The sequence below is a fragment of the Anguilla rostrata genome, chromosome 6 (genome assembly GCF_018555375.3).
Source record: "Anguilla rostrata isolate EN2019 chromosome 6, ASM1855537v3, whole genome shotgun sequence".
Lineage (NCBI taxonomy): Eukaryota > Metazoa > Chordata > Actinopteri > Anguilliformes > Anguillidae > Anguilla > Anguilla rostrata.
Genome location: NC_057938.1, coordinates 42,663,198 through 42,681,947, shown reverse-complemented (window position 1 = coordinate 42,681,947; position 18,750 = coordinate 42,663,198). Strand labels below are relative to the sequence as shown.

At 41.4% G+C, this 18,750-nt stretch overlaps 2 protein-coding genes and 1 non-coding gene across 3 annotated transcripts; all 3 read right to left on the bottom strand.

The window, feature by feature from the left end:
• Positions 1 to 36: 36 nt before the first annotated feature.
• LOC135257265 (ribonucleoside-diphosphate reductase subunit M2) lies at positions 37 to 4,807 on the bottom strand. Its single transcript, XM_064339824.1, has 10 exons — positions 4,531 to 4,807; positions 4,194 to 4,262; positions 3,590 to 3,739; positions 3,191 to 3,307; positions 2,584 to 2,717; positions 2,022 to 2,116; positions 1,788 to 1,921; positions 1,240 to 1,344; positions 1,036 to 1,149; positions 37 to 595 (listed from the first exon to the last, which is right to left on the bottom strand). The coding sequence occupies exons 1-10, from the start codon at positions 4,621 to 4,623 to the stop codon at positions 443 to 445; spliced, it is 1,164 nt and encodes a 387-aa protein (XP_064195894.1). The 5' UTR covers positions 4,624 to 4,807; the 3' UTR covers positions 37 to 442.
• On the bottom strand, positions 677 to 814 carry LOC135258381 (small nucleolar RNA SNORD94). Its single transcript, XR_010330973.1, has one exon. It is a non-coding gene; the product is annotated as a small nucleolar RNA SNORD94 (small nucleolar RNA).
• A 5,635-nt stretch (positions 4,808 to 10,442) lies between the features above and the next one.
• On the bottom strand, positions 10,443 to 15,702 carry klf11a (Kruppel like factor 11a). The gene is made up of 4 exons (XM_064339823.1): positions 15,495 to 15,702; positions 13,710 to 13,955; positions 11,798 to 12,683; positions 10,443 to 11,497 (listed from the first exon to the last, which is right to left on the bottom strand). Exons 1-4 carry the CDS (start codon positions 15,543 to 15,545, stop codon positions 11,199 to 11,201), a joined length of 1,482 nt encoding a protein of 493 aa, XP_064195893.1. The 5' UTR covers positions 15,546 to 15,702; the 3' UTR covers positions 10,443 to 11,198.
• Between the last annotated feature and the right edge of the window lie 3,048 nt (positions 15,703 to 18,750).

Below are 18,750 nucleotides of genomic sequence, written 5' to 3'. Positions count from 1 at the left end.
TCAAGTATTTTTCCCCATTAAACAAAAACAAATACATGAGACAAACACGTTTTATTAACATTTAAGAAATTAAAAAATAATTTACATTCTAAGAGCATACACGTCGAAATTTAGTCGTTTAAAAAAAAAAAAAAAAGATAGTTAAATACTGCATTTTGGATTTCCCATTTTCAGAATCCAATACGCCACAAAAACCATTTAACCAGTCAATAACAATATACAAAGTAATGAGCTGCTGCAATAAAGAGTGTTGTGTGCAAATGGTTGCTCGAGTGAGCCACTCCTGTTAGAACGTCAGCAAGCAGCTTCAGGTCTGAGAACAGACAGGGATGGTTGAGTGGAATATGGAGGTGGTGGATCGGGATGTTTATTCCATCCCGGCCTCTTCAAGTTTAATGCATGTTCAGTGTCCTTGTTCAGTGGGGAGGAGGGAGGGGGGGGCTCAGAAGTCTGCGTCCAGCCGGAAAGAGTTGTCCACGCTGGCGGACATGACCCCCATCCGCTGGTACTCCCCCACCCGCTTCTCAAAGAAGTTAGTCTTTCCCTCCAGAGAGATGTTCTCCATGAAGTCGAAGGGATTCTCCGCCCGGTAGATCTGCAGAGGGAATTGCAACCATTTTAGGGTTTTTCCCCAGGAGACCCCCCCAAACAAAAATTAAATTTCCAGCTTTGCGCCCGGGCTCAGATTTAGGCGTCTGTTTCGTGTTGGTACCCAACCCCATCAGCCGGCCACATGCCCACTAACAGAAGGTGCCAACACTCAGCCCCCATTATTGGCTGAGGTACGTACCCCTGCGCCAATCATCATCGCCAACATGCAAGTGCATCATTTCATACAAGTGTCCATTCGATATAACACTCCGTAGTACACATTTTGGACCAAACATGTTAGTGCATAATACTTTGTAAAGATGTGGGCATCATTTCTAGGTAACCATCAGTTTAAGACTCGAGCTACAACTCAGAAAAGCATGCTAATATTTTAATGTGGTGGGCACAGCATTTATTGTAAATTACAATAAAAATCAGGATTACCTTACTGAAACCCAACTCCAGCATTAGTCGGTCAGCCACAAACTCGATATATTGCTTCATCAGGTCACAATTCATGCCGATCAGTTTCACCGGAAGGGCTATTGTGAGGAACTCCTAGAAAACGAAGACATGAAAGATGAGACTTTAAATCCACACAGAACGGGACTGAAATGGCTGAATACGATAGGGTGCAAGTTAACATACCTGCTCGATCACAACAGCATCCATTATGATGTTCTTAACCTTGTCTTCGGAGGGCTTGTTCACCAAGTGCTTGAACATGAGGCAGGCAAAGTCGCAATGAAGGCCCTAAAAAACAAAGTGTACATTTTAATTGAGAAGACTGGAGGGTGCACTACAATAGGTCTCCTTGCCTAATACATTGTGGAAGTAAATGCAACTAAGAGGATTGTGCAAGGCATAGAATTTCAGAAGGACCTTTCACCCTCCCATATGGAGAATGCATGGGGAATTTGCAATTATGAGGAAGTCACAATTCAGCAGACAAAATGGCGAATGCCTGCAATATGGCCACCATTTCATACAAGCAGGACTGTTTCTCCAAATGTACGTCAGAAAAATGTGTCCTGTTGGGTTGTTCAGCCTGGAAGCAATAGGCTGATAGCATATTGCAATAGCAATAGCAGCTGAATTCACACTACACAGGCAGTACTTCACCACCATTGCAGCTGCCTCCGTTGGAAACGGCTGCAGTCGCTTCAGAAGGGCGGAGTTACAGGGACCAGACTCACCTCATCTCTGCTGATCAGCTCGTTGGAGAACGTGAGACCAGGCATCAGACCCCTCTTCTTCAACCAGAAGATGGAAGCAAACGACCCAGAGAAGAAGATTCCTTCAACTGCAGCAAAGGCTACCACGCGCTCCCCTGAAAATGTCCACCAATCACAGCTCCGATGAATAAACAGTTCAGTTTAAAAACTGAATTTCGTCTTGCACTGTGCGTATCAATGGTGACTCATACGTACCAAACTGTGCATTTTGGTTTCCAATCCAGTTCAGAGCCCAGTCAGCCTTCCTCTTCACACAAGGCAGGGTTTCAATGGCATTGAAAAGATACTCCCTGCATAATAAAAAAGAATCTCATACACATGACAAAGGCCAAAAGATGGCAAAATAAAACAATTATATCTAGAAGCAGAACAAGCCCTAATGAGAGATTATGTTGCTCAATTCCTGACATTGACCTATGAGCATCAGTTATATAGATACCACACAAAGTTAGGAAACTAGGGCAACTGACCCATTAATTGAGTGCACAACAGTTGCTAAAATTAGCATCTCTTGTGTTGGTACCCTCCATGTTGGCAGGCCACACGGCCTCCATTATTTGTCAGAGGTACGAAACCCTGTGCAATTCACCTCTGCTCAACAGTCACTTGGTATCCTTCCAACTAAGGAAGTCATGACATTTCAACAGTCACATTTTTGTAGGAGACCAAATGCTCTAGAAAGGACACACACCGTCTCAACTTAATGCAGGTAAAGCAACACACAAGGCTATCTGGGGAGCTGGGCTTTTGCACGGACCTCTCTTTGGGGTCTTTGATGTAGGTGTCAATGAGTAGGCTGTACATTTCTGAGTGGATATTCTCCATCGCGATTTGGAATCCGTAGAAACACCGTGCTTCTGTCACTTGGACCTCCTGACTGAATCGCTCCACCTACAGAGGAGGAAAGCACTTAATTATCGCTGTAGCACACCGTAGGGCGAAAAACATTCGGCTGCACTTAAAAGCCAAGAGATTTCCCTTTGTACAGAAAATGCATCCAGTTACTGGCATCTGACATGGCTACATTCAGCAGAGTCTAGGTATCTGCATGTTATTCAATGGGAATGGGCATCCTGACTCATTTAGGCCCAGTCACAAAACTGTTTTCAGAATTAAGTTCAAAACTCACAAAGAATTGAATGCTATTCAAAACACATGCAAATTAAGTCTAAAAGCAGCAGTATATTCTGCTTAAGTGAGACAGGGTGTGATTACAGATTATATGGCCATGAGGTAAAGGTCTTTTATTGGTGCTGCATGAAGGTCTCTAGGAGACTGAACAGCTTTTCCACAGCTACTCTGAAGCATCACCCATTCAGCTACTCTAGTTACATTAGTGATATAAGGGGAACAAGGGTACTTACTAAATTCTCATTGACAATGCCATCACTTGCAGCAAAGAAAGCCAGCACGTGAGAGATAAAATGTCTCTCATTGTCCTTCAAGGATTCCCAGTGTGCCAAGTCCTTAGAAAGGTCAACCTACAAAATAAACAGAACACATTTTAATAAAAAAAAAAAAAAAAATGCAGATCATAAAAATAAGGACCAAGACATGTTTATCAGTGGCAATGGCTCAAAGCAAAGGTTTCCTGAACACCCGCATCATCTGTAAATACTACCGTGGACAATTTCCTTGGGCAAAAGCTTCATTTTACTCTTAAAATCAATGACTGAAGGATTTCACAGAATGAACTCTTAAATTCAATTGTATAGTGGCAATACAACTTAGTGGTGCAACTAAAGCAATTAAAAGCAGCAAACCTCTTCAGCAGTCCAGAAAGAAGCCTCAGCTTTTTTGTACATTTGCCAGATGTCATGGTATTTGATGGGAAAGATGACGAAACGGCGGGGATTGTCTCTTAACAGTGGCTCATCTTCCACGCTTGTCTTCTTAGAATCTTTCGGCGTAGTCTAAAAAATAAATAAAATGCAGTGTTTAGAGCAACACAACTTGTGGCCAACTCGCCCAGTTTGTATTTATTACCTCGTCACTAAAACAAGTAGGAAATAAAGGGTCTTAGTATGTGACCAAGGCCCTTCTTTGTTTCTGTAGATTAAAGCCAAGTTAAAGTTAATGCTATTGATATGGCATTAACGAGACAGCTTTGTCTACGATCATGAAATGCACTTTTTTTGTACGTCGCTTTGGATAAAAGCGTCTGCCAAATGAATGTAATGTAATGTTAACCGACTTAAACTTAACTAGCCAGCTGGCTAGCCTATTGATGGGCCACATCTTTGGCGCCAAATACCAAACCCAGTTTTCCCTCCATCCGTATGATGACACATACTGACTAACAAATACATTGCAAAATGTACACGTTGCAGCTTCCTAGCAGTTCCTTAACATTACAAAAAGTCTCACCTCAGAATCTTCAAAGATTTTCCGTGCAGTTTTGGACGCCAGAACTCGACTGCTATTCAAGCTAGGAGGCTGACAAGAGAGATGAAGAAAAGAAAGTTACAACGTTACCAATTTAACCAGCTTGAAAACGCAGAATACTTACCAGAGGTAGATATTAGATTTTACCAAAGTAGCCTACATGTCAGCATCCGTAATTTGCGAGTTACGTTATGTTAACTTACTTTCCCACCCTGGGACAGTCATTACTCAACTCGTTAACAGTCAGTTTCAAAAGTTCCAAAACGTCTAAAAATTCAAGTCAATTGCAGCTAATCTTGACGGAAAATATGCAACTTACGGTGTTCTCTTTGTCTGTCAGTGAAATACGATTCAGTTTGGAAACAACGCCGTTTTCATTCTTCTCTGAGAGAGGAGAGCGAGTGGTCAGCATTTTAAAATTTAGTAAGTAGCACTAACAGAGTAGTTAACAATTTGATTTTAGCGACCGTACTGTGTATAGTACAGTGACTTAATTATTTCTAATGAAAAGAAAAAGAAAGCTAGATATATATAAAGAGCTAAAGTAAAGTGACCAGAGAGAACCTAACCAACCGTGATAAGTGACTGAATTCTGTGAGCTGCCTCTATTTATTCAAGTCTTGGCGCTCGAATGCACCATCCAATAGATTTGCAGTATATGCCGGCCTTTTAACTCGTAAGGACCAAGACCAATCAGATTGTCGATTGTAGAGTTGCGGGAAATTCAAGCGCTTGTTTTGTACCAGCTTTAGAAAAGGCGCGCTTTATAAAACAAAAACCCTTAAACATATCAATCTTTATATCTAACTATTATTTTATTTGTTAATCCAAGAAAATAAAGAAATATATCAGACGTCTTACGGCTGTGTGAAGACGAGAACATTTCATTTGTAGGTGAAATTTAGGTTTCCTACGAAAAATAATCCTTTGTCAATGTTAATGTTATACTTATAGAGTGGTACGTCTGTGCTTGCTTATCAATCTTACGCGTTTTAAGATTGTTTAAACGTATTTTATATGCTCTGTTCTTTAAATGCCTATTTGGTGGGATGCTGCTCACGTTCTTATTGCTGTATGTTTTAAAACAAAGGGCGCGTATTCATTCGAAGCTTGTCGTTGCCGCCATAGTGCATAGACAGCTGCAACTTTTTACATTAGCTATTGACAAAGGTAGATGTCATCTTATCTGTTCAAGTTATAATATCTTACATGGCCATTAACGAGACTGCTGTGATGTTTGTAAATGTGTAGAAACGTTTTACTGGTAACAAGAAATCGGTACAGGGTGGCAGTGCGTATTTGCTATTCAGCTATTAGCAGGAAGTTATAGCTGCCGTTTATTAATTCGACAGTAGGCTACTAATGACTTATAGATTCTGACATCTCAGACAGAAAGCAAAACGGACGTTTGCATATATTATATTCGTTCCGGCATTCCATAGTTTAGTGTAGCTCACGTTCTCTGGTCACTTTGAGTCACACGCTGTATGATTTGAGACTACACATATAGCCAAGAACAATTCAGGGGGAGCATGTCTGCGTTGTCAATAATCTATTAATTTCTACATGAAATATAACTGGCATGGTAAACAATACACTACCGTAACAATACCCAGCTGTGAGTGTGAATTTAACCTAATGTACATCCAGCAAAATCTTTGCTAAGATTCATGCAAACTATAAGTGAATGAGCCATGTGAATATCATATCAAATTAATAAAATCATGGAACAGGAGGGAGATACCAGCCATAGCAAGGTGGGGTCAGGACAATAACCTGGCCCTGAAAGTCAACAAAACAAAGGAGCTAATAGTTAACTTCAGAAAAAGCAAAGGGAGCCACTTCCCTATCACATTCGATGAGAAAGGAAATGAAGCGGAGAGAATGAAGAACTTCAGGTTCCCGGAAGCATAGCTCTTTGATGCATAGTTGTCAACTTTTTTCCAATGAACGGTATACATTTCAGTGACTTTTTCCCACGGAAAGCTAAACTCGCGCTCAAAAACTGGCTAGAAATCACAAGATCACGTCAATTTGCATATTTATTACGGCATTACGTACTCTGTCTATTTATATGTGTTACATGAAGGAGGATGGTTTTATGAACGTTCCCACCACCACAAGCCTTTGCACTCACCTACTGGACTGCTGGTCTTTTGAATTTATAGCCTACCACTCCTGCTACCTACTCTACTAGCCATTTTACTGGACTGTGGTCAGCCTTAGACATTTCACTGCACGACCCACTTAAGGTCATTATGTTTTTTATACTTACATTTTTTTATTGTGCGATTAATACTTTTTCCTGATCTCCTGGACTTGCAGTCAGCTCCATAATGTTTAGGACAAATACTTATTTTTCTTGATTTGGCTCTGTACTCCACAATGTTAGATTTGTAATCTGACAATTAACATGTGATTGAAGTACACACTCTCTGCTTTTACTAAAAGGCATTTTATACATTTTAATCTCAGCATGTAGAAATGACAGGGTTTTTTATGCATAATACACATAAAAGATAAAGCAGCTTCTCCATGGATACCAATGCACTTTACCTTTAGGATTATGTAAGTTATTATTAAGCTTTGTAAATGGTTATTTATTTGTTTGAGATAGGATGTGACTTTTTGCGTGTTCAGTCAGCCAAATAAGTTGTCATGACTGGGTAACTTCCTAGCCCACTTCAGGCTGTTGAGCTAAATGTTACCAAGTTCTCCCTGGACACTGGCTGGTTGCACATTGCCACTTTATGGTGAAGATGTGCAACTGCATATTCCAACACTCAATCTATAGAAATGAGTTTGGTCTATTTTCAGCATATTTGTAGCCTATATTATTATCCTAGTCGTCTTTCTTGGTCAAGGTTCCAGCACAACTATGGAGATATATGGAGAATCTTTTTATCATTACTCATATACTCTTCCCACAGATGGTTTTGCATTTCAAATAAGGGGACAATAAGTGTTAAATTAAATATTGATTTTGTCATCCTGTGCATCTCACACATGGGTTCACTTATATTGATACAGGCCTATATTCAGGTTTTAAGTTGACACTGATGTCTATGCGCGGTTCAAGTTCAAAGAGGCTGATAGTAATAAAGTATTTCCTGTGACAACAGGCTCTATTGTCAGTGAACCAGAGATTTTGTAACTAAAGACCAAATGAGTACCAATTAAAAAATGTACTTAATTTTTATGAGATACATAACATGAAAAATATATGAAATTAAAATAAAATGAAAAGCACCTTGAAAATAATTATACATTTTTAAATCCTAAAATAACAGCATGTAAATACCTCACACATAAGTAACTTGCGTTCTTTGCATCAAAAGGGAAGATTTGCTGATCATTTATATTTTACAAACAAAGGCCTATAGCCTAAATATTGTGTATAGGCTATTGTAACAACTGGTACCTAAACTGTTCTCCTTCACCAGTTAAAAGGCTCAGAGACCAGAAAGATTTTTCTCTTTCTAGTCTCGTTCCGAGATGCCTTCTCTACGTAATCAGCCTGACTACTGTTTAATTTTTGTAGTTATTGTAGGCTATTGTAGCCTAGCCTACATATTTATAACAAAAGAAGCGAGCCACAACTTTTAAAGTGCAATAATCATTACAGCCAGTAGTCGGCAGCAGAACCACGAATGTTAGCTTGCTATCTACTTACGTAAACTGTTTTGGTAAAACTTAAATCTCAACAAAAAACGTTTTCAACCTACAAAAATGCCAAGTTACATACAAAACAGTTTCTATAAGGGATTAACTTATAGCAAAATCTAGGCCTGCCATTAAAAATAATGATATCAAAATGAAGCTAAATTACAACAAACAAGACTAACTCAAAATTCAAACACGCTTTATTCCAGAGCAATACTGCCAAATCTTTCCTAAATTATTTAATGTAGCCTGGCCCTGTGTTTTTTTTATCTTACCATCTGAAGTGAATCATCATTCTCATCAGGAGAAATCTTTTTTCTCTCTCTTTCTGAGTGACTGTATTTCTATAAAAAGAATGCAATTTGCAAATTTTATGTGTATACAATACAGTTCAATATCTGTATTGTTTATTTCATACAGGCCGCTTTTTACATCTTTAACAAGGGTGTGAATGATTTTGGAGTCCACTGGACGAATAAATAAAATTTGTCCAGTAACTAAAAAAAAAATGTTCTCACCCATAACCTACACTTGAGTCCGTCTCAACACATTGGCTACTGTATGCCTGTGAGCTAAAGAAATTAAATCCTAAATTAATCAACAAGAACCACAGAAAATAAACAATCGCTTGCGATTTGTCTGCATATTGACCGACACTCAATTTCCTACATAAAAAGGCAAATACAATTTCCCACATGAAAAGGAAAATCCCACTTCTAATTCAGTGGATTCATGAGGACTGCATTCCAGGACTGCTGTAAAATGTAAACATATATTCCGGTGATTCAAAGGATAAATTGTTAATTTTAAAGCTCATAAGAGTTCCTCTTTAGCCAAATCTATATAACGAGACAGCTCCACTCTACTGCTATTTTCAGAGCAATGTAGTATACACATAACACAGAACAATTTTAGACATAGCCCTTCCTTGGTTAGCAATCCTTAACAGAGGGAAGTGTGTGACCCAAATTATATATCCCAATGAAAATAAATAGCACAATTCTCATCAAAAGTGTATCACAAATGCAATTGTGATACACTTAAAAATGAAAAAAATAAAATAAAATCATATCAATATCAGAAGCTTTTTATATACACCATACCATTTGTTACCATTTGTTAGTGACCTATTATGACCTATTAATGACAGACTACATCTGTCATTCGTACAAGCTTTACAATCCCGTTTACATAAATCGACAAGAATAGGTTACTGCCAAGTCCATGAATACCTGGTGCCCTTTTTTGAAGACACTTATGCATCTCTAAAAATCATTTATCATGGGACTAAAAAAAAGCTTGGATTTATAGATTTTTCCTGCATCATAAATGGTCCTATAATTTTTTTAATAATGCCTTGCGATTTTATACATTTGTTCTCTCACTTGTGGGATGACCCCGAGAGGCATGCCTGTGCTTATATAACATTTAGGTCAGTGCTGACGAAAGCAAGCTGACTTACTTATATAACGCCCGCATACAGCCCCCCGCCCCAGTTTACTTTTAGTTTAGTAGCCCTTTTACTTTGTCACCCGAAAGAAATGCTTTATTATTGTTGATGGTGGTTTAGTTTGTTTCCTTAAAGAAATGCTTTTTATTGTTGATGGTGGCTTGCATTCTATTGGTGGATGTCACTGGCTCAACGCTGGAACGAAAGCCCCCGGTATATTTGGTCGCACACAATACGCTACCATGCTGCGCTGCCGCGCCCTGAACCAAGGGGCTTATTGAAAGCATGCAGCTGCTTTTTTTCATCCCTCGAATGTCGGTCAGTAAGGCAAAGGGGGGCGGGAATGAGCTAACCAGTCAGAACCTCGTGGCCGCGTCTTCCAGCTCCACGTCGTCTCGGATTGGTCGCACCCCCGACCGTGTTTCCTTCCTGTAATCTGATTCGAGTAATGTTGTTACTAGGTGTCGATGGTAAATTCAAAATACAAAGATGAGAATTTCGTCTGTGAGGTCATCCTGGACTGAATATAATCATACTGAATTATAATTTAAAACCATTTACGATAATATTTCCTATTTGTATTAGGTTTAAAACAGGGCTTGAGCATTACAGTTAACGCTCATAGAATGTGTTCCCAGGCTAACTACAAACCCGTATTATTTTTGCAATAACGAGGAGGTATACTAAAAAATGTACTACTCATGTGTTTTTACTTGTTCTGCCCATTACAAAGTGGATTGGATCAGTGGTTAGTTCTGCCTGCAACATTTAAAGCAGCCTACTTGTCCGTGTAATTTCATTAACTACATTAACATCTTTCTATATCATTGTAAAAGAGTTAAGGCTTTTACTGCGAACGTATTCGTTGACGTATATACACCTTCGTTTTTTTTTTTTTGTGTTTTTTTTTAAACAGTGCTAAAGCATAAACAACATTACCTTATAGAAAACTCCACCCTGACTGCTGCCAAATTGGCATAAAGAGGGATTATAAAATGTCAGATCAATTGAACAAGACTCCACAAAGAAAAACATGACTGAAACAAGTCTGCACTTAGCAGGAAGCGTCGCTGTCGCTGTCTCTGCTGACTGCGAAAAATTGTAACACCAGACGCCTAGAAAACGAAGTATTTATGTTTTTATTGGACAATGTGAAGTCGCTCATTTTATTTTTTAAAAATACATACATACATACGTACATACATACAGTTTTGTATAGATAATACTTCTCATCAAATGTGATTACTTTTGGATTACCTTCAGTTCATAAGTCAGGTATATTTCTAGAATGAATGTGTTCAAAATACATTAGTCGTTGTGTGTGTGGATGTTTATGTTTTATGTTGAATTTATCAAAAATATAATCATGTAATATTTTTATTAAATGTGGCTAGTCTTTGACTTGTGCTAACAACTACACTAGCTGCAAAATAAGACATCATTGACATGAGCCCAAAATTTCTTACAAATGTTTATTAAATAATATGCAAAATGAGATAGTATGCATTAATCACAGTAGAGAATACTGATCACTTACGGACATTTTCATATTCTGTAAATAAATGCAGATTGAAACACACAATACATTCATATATAGATGTGTATATGTACAAATATACAATGACAGTCAAACAGTAAGACAATTTATACAAGGCTTTGGCAAATACTGAGCATACAGTCTGTAAAACACAATAAACAACAAAAAAAAAATCATTTAAAATATGTACAAATGGGCAACAAAAAAAGAGAGAATTCCAGTGCAAGATCAGTCTTTTTTTTCCCATGAACTGGTAGCAGCCTTAATTTTGTTTTCGCAAAAGCGATTGGTGAGAGGTCAGTCCTGAGGCAGCTGATTGGTTGATGATGGGGATGAGCTAGTTTGAGGCGGGCGTAAACACGTTGAGGGGCAGCGCGGTTCCCGGGGCGACGGGCGGCTTGGCCGCGGAGGTCTTGTTGAGGTCGCGGACTTCGGCCTGCCACGAGGGAACTTTCTTGGCGGTCATGTGCCGGCGGGCGTGCTTGGTCAGGTGGTCGCTGCGCATGAAGCGCCTGTCGCACACGGGGCACGCAAACTTCTTCTCGCCCGTGTGCGTGCGGCGGTGGCGGGAGAGCTCGTCCGAGCGCGCGAACTTCTTGTCGCAGCCTTCCCAGTTGCAGGTGAACGGTTTCTCGCCTGAATGGGACAGCAAGAGTCAAACAGTCATCAACTGGCATTGCGTGTGACCCCAACCTGAGGTCACCAACCTCCTTATCTCTGGAACAGTGATTTACATGTGTGCTCATTGAACTCTTATTCAACACTTTCATCAATGAAACTAACAACTTTATCAATGAAATGAAGATTTTTCAAAGCAATCCAAACGCATATTAGAAAATATTATCTTAGGATTGCCGCCGCATTGGATAAAGACATACAAACATCCTGTATTCCTGTAGCCTGACCCATTTGACAGCAGGAAATGTATATATCTACCTGTGTGAGTTCGCAGATGGGCCTTCAGATGGGAGCTCTTGAAGTACGTCTTCCTGCAGCCGGGAAAGTTGCAGACGTAGTTCCGTCGCCTGGACAGGTCGACCTGGGGGGCGCCGGTGCTCTGGCCCGACGGCATGTAGACGGGCGCGGGCGCCAGGGGCAGCAGTTTGGTGTTGCCCAGGGTGACCACCGCCTGCGGGCACTGGGAGACCTGGGACACGGGACACGGCTGGGGGAGCACGAACATGACGGCCCCCTGGGGCACCGCCTGGCCCACGAGGATGGGCTGGGGGAGGGACGGGGCCTGGCGGAGGAGGGCCTTGGCCCCGGGCTGCGGCTGGACCTGCGCCTGGATGAAGGCGGAGATCACGCCGGGCTGGCCGCTCACGGGGAACATCTGGCAGATCAGCGGAGGGCTGGCGACGGGGGGCGGGGACAGGGCGGGGCCAGTGGGAGGAAGGGGCGGAGCCATGCTCTCGGGCGAAGGAGAGCGGCTTTCCTTCTTGACCCCAGCGCACGCGGGGCCGCCGGCGTTTTGAGAGGGGAGGGCGGAGGGCGGGGAGGCCCCGGCGAGGGGGCTCCGCGGCTGGGCCTCCCCTTCCCGCGGTCGCTGGGGGGGAGGAGCTGTCTTCGCCAGCCTGTGCTGTTCAGCGCCCCCCGCTGGAATGTGCTGACTGGAAGACCTGTCGCCCGTGTGGCGGATGACGCTGGTCGCCATGGCTCTGCAGGGCGGCGCTGCGCCTGCCACGCCCTGCCGGAGGTGAGTGTTGGCGCGGCGAGGCGCGCCGGGGCACAGCGCAGACGAGACGCTCCTCGGCCCCGCGATGGGCGCGGGGGAGGCGGCGGGGCTCTCTGAGAAGCTGGGACTGTGAGGTGGCGTCATACACTAAAGAACACAGTGAAAAACACAGTGAGCGCACGATCCAGCTCCCTGTCCACTGAGCCACAACAGGCCACAGCATCATTCATTATGCACCGTAAAAACGAATGCTACTTCACTGCCATAGGCTCCACCCATAAACAGTAATACACTGAGGTGAAGTGAAACAAGGTCACATACAGATATTGTGAATCTCATTTTTTATTGTCCCATTGATGCATTTCAATAAAAATATTGATAACTAATGTAAACTAGTTAGCTAATGGGACATCCACTTATTAGTTCAACAAAGCCAGAGAATATTAACACGAACAAATACAACCAAATTCAATGAAAATCTGTGCTAAGTAACTATGTCAATAAAAATGTCCTACAAGTAAGTTACTCTACAGTTATAGTGAGGGAAGATACTGAATGTTCTGTTCAATCGTTTCCACTTAAATATTCAGGAAAATTCCCATTATGCTACAAACATTCAGCAAGGGTACTGCTTGTACTTTAGAGGGCTCTGCTAGAACATTTTCAGCATGACACAGAAAAGCCATGCTAGGGTTTACCAGGAGGGCACCTGTTTCTGTGTATTTAATGTAGGGGCAATTTATCTACTTCTCTGTGGCACTGGTAAAACTTGGAATGATGTCTGGACTAATACACTGAGCAATCATTTTAAGCCATTGTCAATATGAACCTATTCAACGGCATCCATATCCACAACTTAAAATGTTGCTTTTGACGACAGGATGAAAATACTACCAGTTTACTGAAGAATTTACACCTGTTGATCAGAATCATTTAAATAAGCCCTAAATTCGTAACTGAATATTTATTGAAGAAAATCACTGAACTGAAACTCTTTTTAAATACTCCAAGCCAAAAAAAAGAAGAAAAAAAACAACAAAGACCACAACAACAAAATGGGAGCCATTCCCACAACCACAATAGATGGAAAAACCACCACATATCAGGGAGGGACGTACAATGAGAAGGCACCACCCATCTTCTCCATCTCTGCGCCGGTGCAGTTTTGCTTACCAGTGACGAGAGGGAGACAAAGTCCTTTGGGGTTTCCGCGGGGTCCGGGTGCTGCAGGAGGGAGTCGCACGAGTCGGAGGTGGGGGTCAGTGGGCGGGGCTTGTGCGACCTCTGACCCCAGGAGCTCATGCACACCAGCGCCTCGGCCGCCTCCAGGTCATGGTACTCCAGCGCGCCGCAGGACGACTGCTCGCTGTTGTGCCTCTTCCTCTCCAGGATGGACTCGTAGATGTCCATCAGATCCGACTGAGAGGGAGAGCAGAAGAACCGCACGCTATTGCCAACGATAAGCACATCGCGGCCTTTTCATGGCTGCAGTCATTCAAAACAAATGCATCTGAGGTTTTTCACACAGCATAATACCACAAATGATTACATCTTAAACAATGTCATCCTACAGTTGCCACAAAGACCACTATGCATAAGTGACTATATATATACACACATACATACATATATTACATTTTTTACATTTATTTTTCATTTAATTTTATTTTTATTTTTTATTAATTTATTTATTTGCAGCAAACTGTATATGCACGGGTTGAAGCATTTCACAGTGATTTCAAGTAGCACTTATCAGTGAGGTGCCAGACAATGCAATGTCAGGACAAATGACAAAAGCTGGGCCTCCTAAATAGCTGTCGGATGAGTACCGCGGCTAAAGTAATACATGGAGAGCTCGGACAAGGAGTGGCAAGCCTGCACATTCTTTCCCATCATCAGCTCAATGCCAAACTGCACGTAGTGCGAGGTGCTCCGAGGGGCCACGGCACAGTGCAGCGGTTTCGAGGCTACACCCAATGTCTCATATAGCGAACGACTGCGGAGCGAGGAACCTCCCATTGCCAAATATAGACCAGCGTGCCCCCAATGCTGGACGCCCGTGCAGAGACCGTTGCAAAGGCTGCGAATGTATAAACACCAGGAAGTCCTCAATTCGGCATCGATTGCCTGGCCGTGACCTAAACCACTCCCCACAACTACAACAGTTAGCTACACTGTAATAATTTTCAATTATTTTGCTGCCACTTTGATGTTGCAACAAAGAAACCATATAACGTCACTCAGTCGATCTCTTTAATAGCACAAGAAAATGCTGGCATTGGCTTGCAAAAAAATAGAGGTTATCTCGTGTCACGCATCAGAAGGTTCAGTACGAAACGTGTAATGCATGGAAATTTCAATCAAAAAATGTAAAATTACTATCAGTCAATGATATATATCATTGGTATAATATATTAGACTGTTGTCAGTTCATATTTAATCAGTAGTTGCCTCTAATCTGTATGAGCACAAGCTATTATTCTGTTAAATTGTGGCTATTTTCTGATTACTTACCAGCTGACAATATACATATTTAAAAGCAAGCAAGCAAATTATCCCCTCTGTTTAAGAGGTGGTCAAATGACACAAAATGGCTGATTAGATATGACTGGCTAGCAAGAATAAAATCATGGCTATAATGGATATTGAACAAGCTACATAATGAATCAACGCTACATAATCCAGAAGCTTGGTAGGTGGCTAACATATAACATTACAATACCTACAACTTCCCCTTGAAAATATATACCTAGCAAGTTATAAAAATTCACTGGCAAAACATGTTCTCATTCAACAAACCGCATATGAAACAATCTAACTAGTTCGTTAGCAAGCTAGAGCTACATAGTAAGTAGCCTAAGTGTGCAAATAAATTCCTAACTAAAACAAAGGTAGCAGGCTAAATAAACAGGTGTTAAGTCCTCAGAAAATATACGTTACATTACGATTATAACTTACCCCACTTGACTCCTCCATATCCGAACTGTGTCGCGACGTAAAAGTCAGCATTTTGAACAAATTTTCCAGTGACTGTCAATAACCAATGCAACTGAAGAGAGAGTCACCGTGAAAGCCCTGTAAACAGTGAACATAGAAGTGAAACTGCTTTCACCAGCACAGTCTAACCTCAGCTGTGTGTGAATCAGAGACGCGAGAGAAAAAAAAGAAAAACAAAATTCAGGGAACTCTGGCGGGTGGCAACATGCTTCCAATCAAAAACAAAGGTGTATCAGACGTTATCCAATAGAAACAAAGATAGCGCGTGATCAACGCATGATCGCTGGGCCATTGGAGGAAATAGGGTGCGTGGCTGTTGGAGGGCGTACCGGGGGAGTCAGCGGTGTCAGAATAAACCCGGTGAACTCGAAGCGAGAAAACTAGGGGAAAGGTCGTAGCGCCGAACGAGCGGAATCGTGAGATACTAGCACGCGTCTGGCTTGCCATACCAGGAAAGGCAGCCCTGCGCATTCTGCAAGCACAACAAAGAACTCACAATTATCCGCAGTTGCATGGCAGCCTTGGGAAATTGTTTCGCGTTTTGAAAGTGATATATAAATAGACAGTGTTTCGAAAAATATTTTATACTTCGCATGTGATAACAATGTTGTGATGATGATAAATATAACAACAACAACAACAACATCATCAACAACAATAAAACACCGTAAAATGCATGTATTTGTAGTTAATTTGTTTTTTAACTGATTTTTCTGAAAGATGACGGTGCACACGAATCACCAAACCAAAGCATACCCATTGCACAGATGTCCATAAACACAACTGAAATATACAGAATAAACAGTAAACTAATTTGTCAGTTAAGACAGATTTGTGTAGAGTCATTGACAGAATAACAGTTTTCATTCCCTTAGCTCAAAATGTTATTTAATAAATAAAAACAAGTAAGCATATAAAACATCTATGCCTGAAAACATGTCCCAAGTTGCTCTCCTATTGGAGCTGATAGGCAACCTCCCACCCTTCACCCCAACCAGCATTCCGATTGATGGTATTGAACCCAATGACTCCACTGCAGGGAGGTTGTAAACAACCATCCTTCAAGGAATTTAAGGGTGGGGTCTTCTGACAGAAGGGAGCTGGTCTTTGCCTCTTTGTAGTAGTTGTCCATTAACCCTTTAACAGGACTTTGTATTTTATTTACTACCAAAACACTCTTTAGAACCCTTTTTTTGTGGCGGTGTGTTATCAAGAGCATTCTGCCGTGCACAAACAATGAAAGATGCTTATGTAGATATATAATGCACGGACCATGGGAAATTATTTAATCTAAATCTGAAGTCTGAAGTGGCAGGGACCTGGGAGAGAACAGAGTCGTTCACACCCTGCGCGGATGCATTAAATTCAGCCTTGCGGAAAAACAAGTTCACATCGACCAAGAATTTCAAAACGCTTCCTGCGATGTATGAGGTGGTGAAACAAAGTGTTGTTCATTTCAAATTCTTTTGCTTGTGCTCTTACAGAAGCCAGAAGTATCTCAGAATTTGTGATCTTTTTTCGTGGCTGAGCAGAGGTAGTAGTATAATCTGAAGGATCGATTCCTAAGTTGGGCACCATTGTTGCATCCTTGATCGAGATACTTAAACTGAATTTCTTCAGTAAAGCTGTAAAAATGGATACCATGTAAAAATGAACGCAAGTTGCTCTGGAAAAGAACATCTCCTAAATGCTTAAATGTAAACTGACATTACTGTTGAACCACTCATGCTCTTAATAAAATCTCCACTGAATTGAAGTACAAGGGAGACAAAGGGTGAACTAATATTAATGCAGGATGTCCCATTATTCCTATTAAACCAATCAGTGCCATGTGTTCTAGTAATAAACCAAAACGCCACCAATATGTTATGGAAACTATTGCACAATCCCTCTCGCTCAGTGTCTTCACCAAGGCCAAGTAATTCATGGTCATGACATTTTGAAATATGTGTTATCGTGGTCTGTCTTTCCTCGGTACGAAATGAGCCCAATCAAGGGGCTGTAGCAATCCTCTTCCTCTTTTCTATGTAAAAAATCTGTTTTGGGAGTGCTCAGAGAAAGCTCTGAGAGGGTGCCTTGTGGTGCACCTGCCAGCGCCGCGCTGAGCGGTGACGTTGCCCGGGTGTGGCAGGGGAGGGGCGCTGTCCTCACAGCTAGCGCGTTAGCTCAGTGTTTGACCTCAAGTGAGGTGCAGCTCTCGTCTGTGTAGTGCACAAGAGCGCCAGGAGGAAGGCTGGAGAGGCAAGTGGGAGGGAAAGGGGGAGCGAGAGGGGGGCTGTCTGTGTGTTAAATAAGTGGAGCAAATAACTCAGCTGGAACTGGAGGAAAGGTTACGCATACACACCCCCTCCTCACTTTAGTGCTGTGTGGGAATGGGTTAGCGGCAAACTTATGACTATTCTATGAACAAAAAAACAAAAAAAATCTCACATATCAACATATCTAACTGGTATTGGATTACCCCCTCATGCATAAGGACATACTTTTGTGTCATTTGGGAAAGGAGACAAACGTTTTTCTTAGTCTCTTTGGTCCAGTCACTTAAGGATAGTGTCTAGCCCTGAATTTCTTCTTCATGGTTTTAAAAATTATTTATGAATACTGCCAGTCTTGACCCCAGACAACCTCTCATTTAAATATCAGGAAATTAGAGTTTGAGATTGGCTCCCTGTAATCTGATTGTTTCTAGCAGGTTTTATCCAGTGTTTTTCTACAAGTTAACGGTTAAACTGGCTGGAATCACTCCAATTTGAATTCCACCTACACAAGATGATTTATTTGCCTGGAAGTAGCTGACCATTGGTTTATTAGAAAGCCTATCATGAGTACCTTAGCAGGCTTATCGCATATCTCTGTGAACTGAGTAAAGTTCATAGTACTGTAAGGTTAGGAGTTTGACAAGCATGAAGGCTGCCAGATTAACTCTGTTGCCATGTGAATACACAATTTGTAATATTGTGGAGAAAACCAAAGCTTAGTCATAAAACAACAACAACAGGCCAAAGCACACTTGTAAATATGATAGTTTTAATGTTTCAACTAATTCGTTCATTTTTTTAGGAAGTTCAATTGCTGCCATGGCCTCTTGTTGATTTGGACAGGCATTGACTAGCATGTGTTTCCACTTATTTTTCACTTTGCAGGCTGCCAGCTAGGCCAGCTAAACTGTTCCAGAGGATTGCACTGCTGGTGTGATGTCACAAATATTTGACCAGAG

Coding starts and splice junctions, on each gene's coding strand:
- LOC135257265 (XM_064339824.1), bottom strand. CDS start 4,623: ATGCTGACCACTCGCTCTCCTCTCTCAGAGAAGAATGAAAACGGCGTT. Junction 3,308..3,589: donor CTTTCTGGACTGCTGAAGAG/GTTTGCTGCTTT, acceptor TTTATTTTGTAG/GTTGACCTTTCTAAGGACTT. Junction 596..1,035: donor TGGAGTTGGGTTTCAGTAAG/GTAATCCTGATT, acceptor TTCCCTCTGCAG/ATCTACCGGGCGGAGAATCC.
- klf11a (XM_064339823.1), bottom strand. CDS start 15,545: ATGCTGACTTTTACGTCGCGACACAGTTCGGATATGGAGGAGTCAAGT. Junction 12,684..13,709: donor TTGTCTCCCTCTCGTCACTG/GTAAGCAAAACT, acceptor TGTGTTCTTTAG/TGTATGACGCCACCTCACAG. Junction 11,498..11,797: donor CCATCTGCGAACTCACACAG/GTAGATATATAC, acceptor TGTCCCATTCAG/GCGAGAAACCGTTCACCTGC.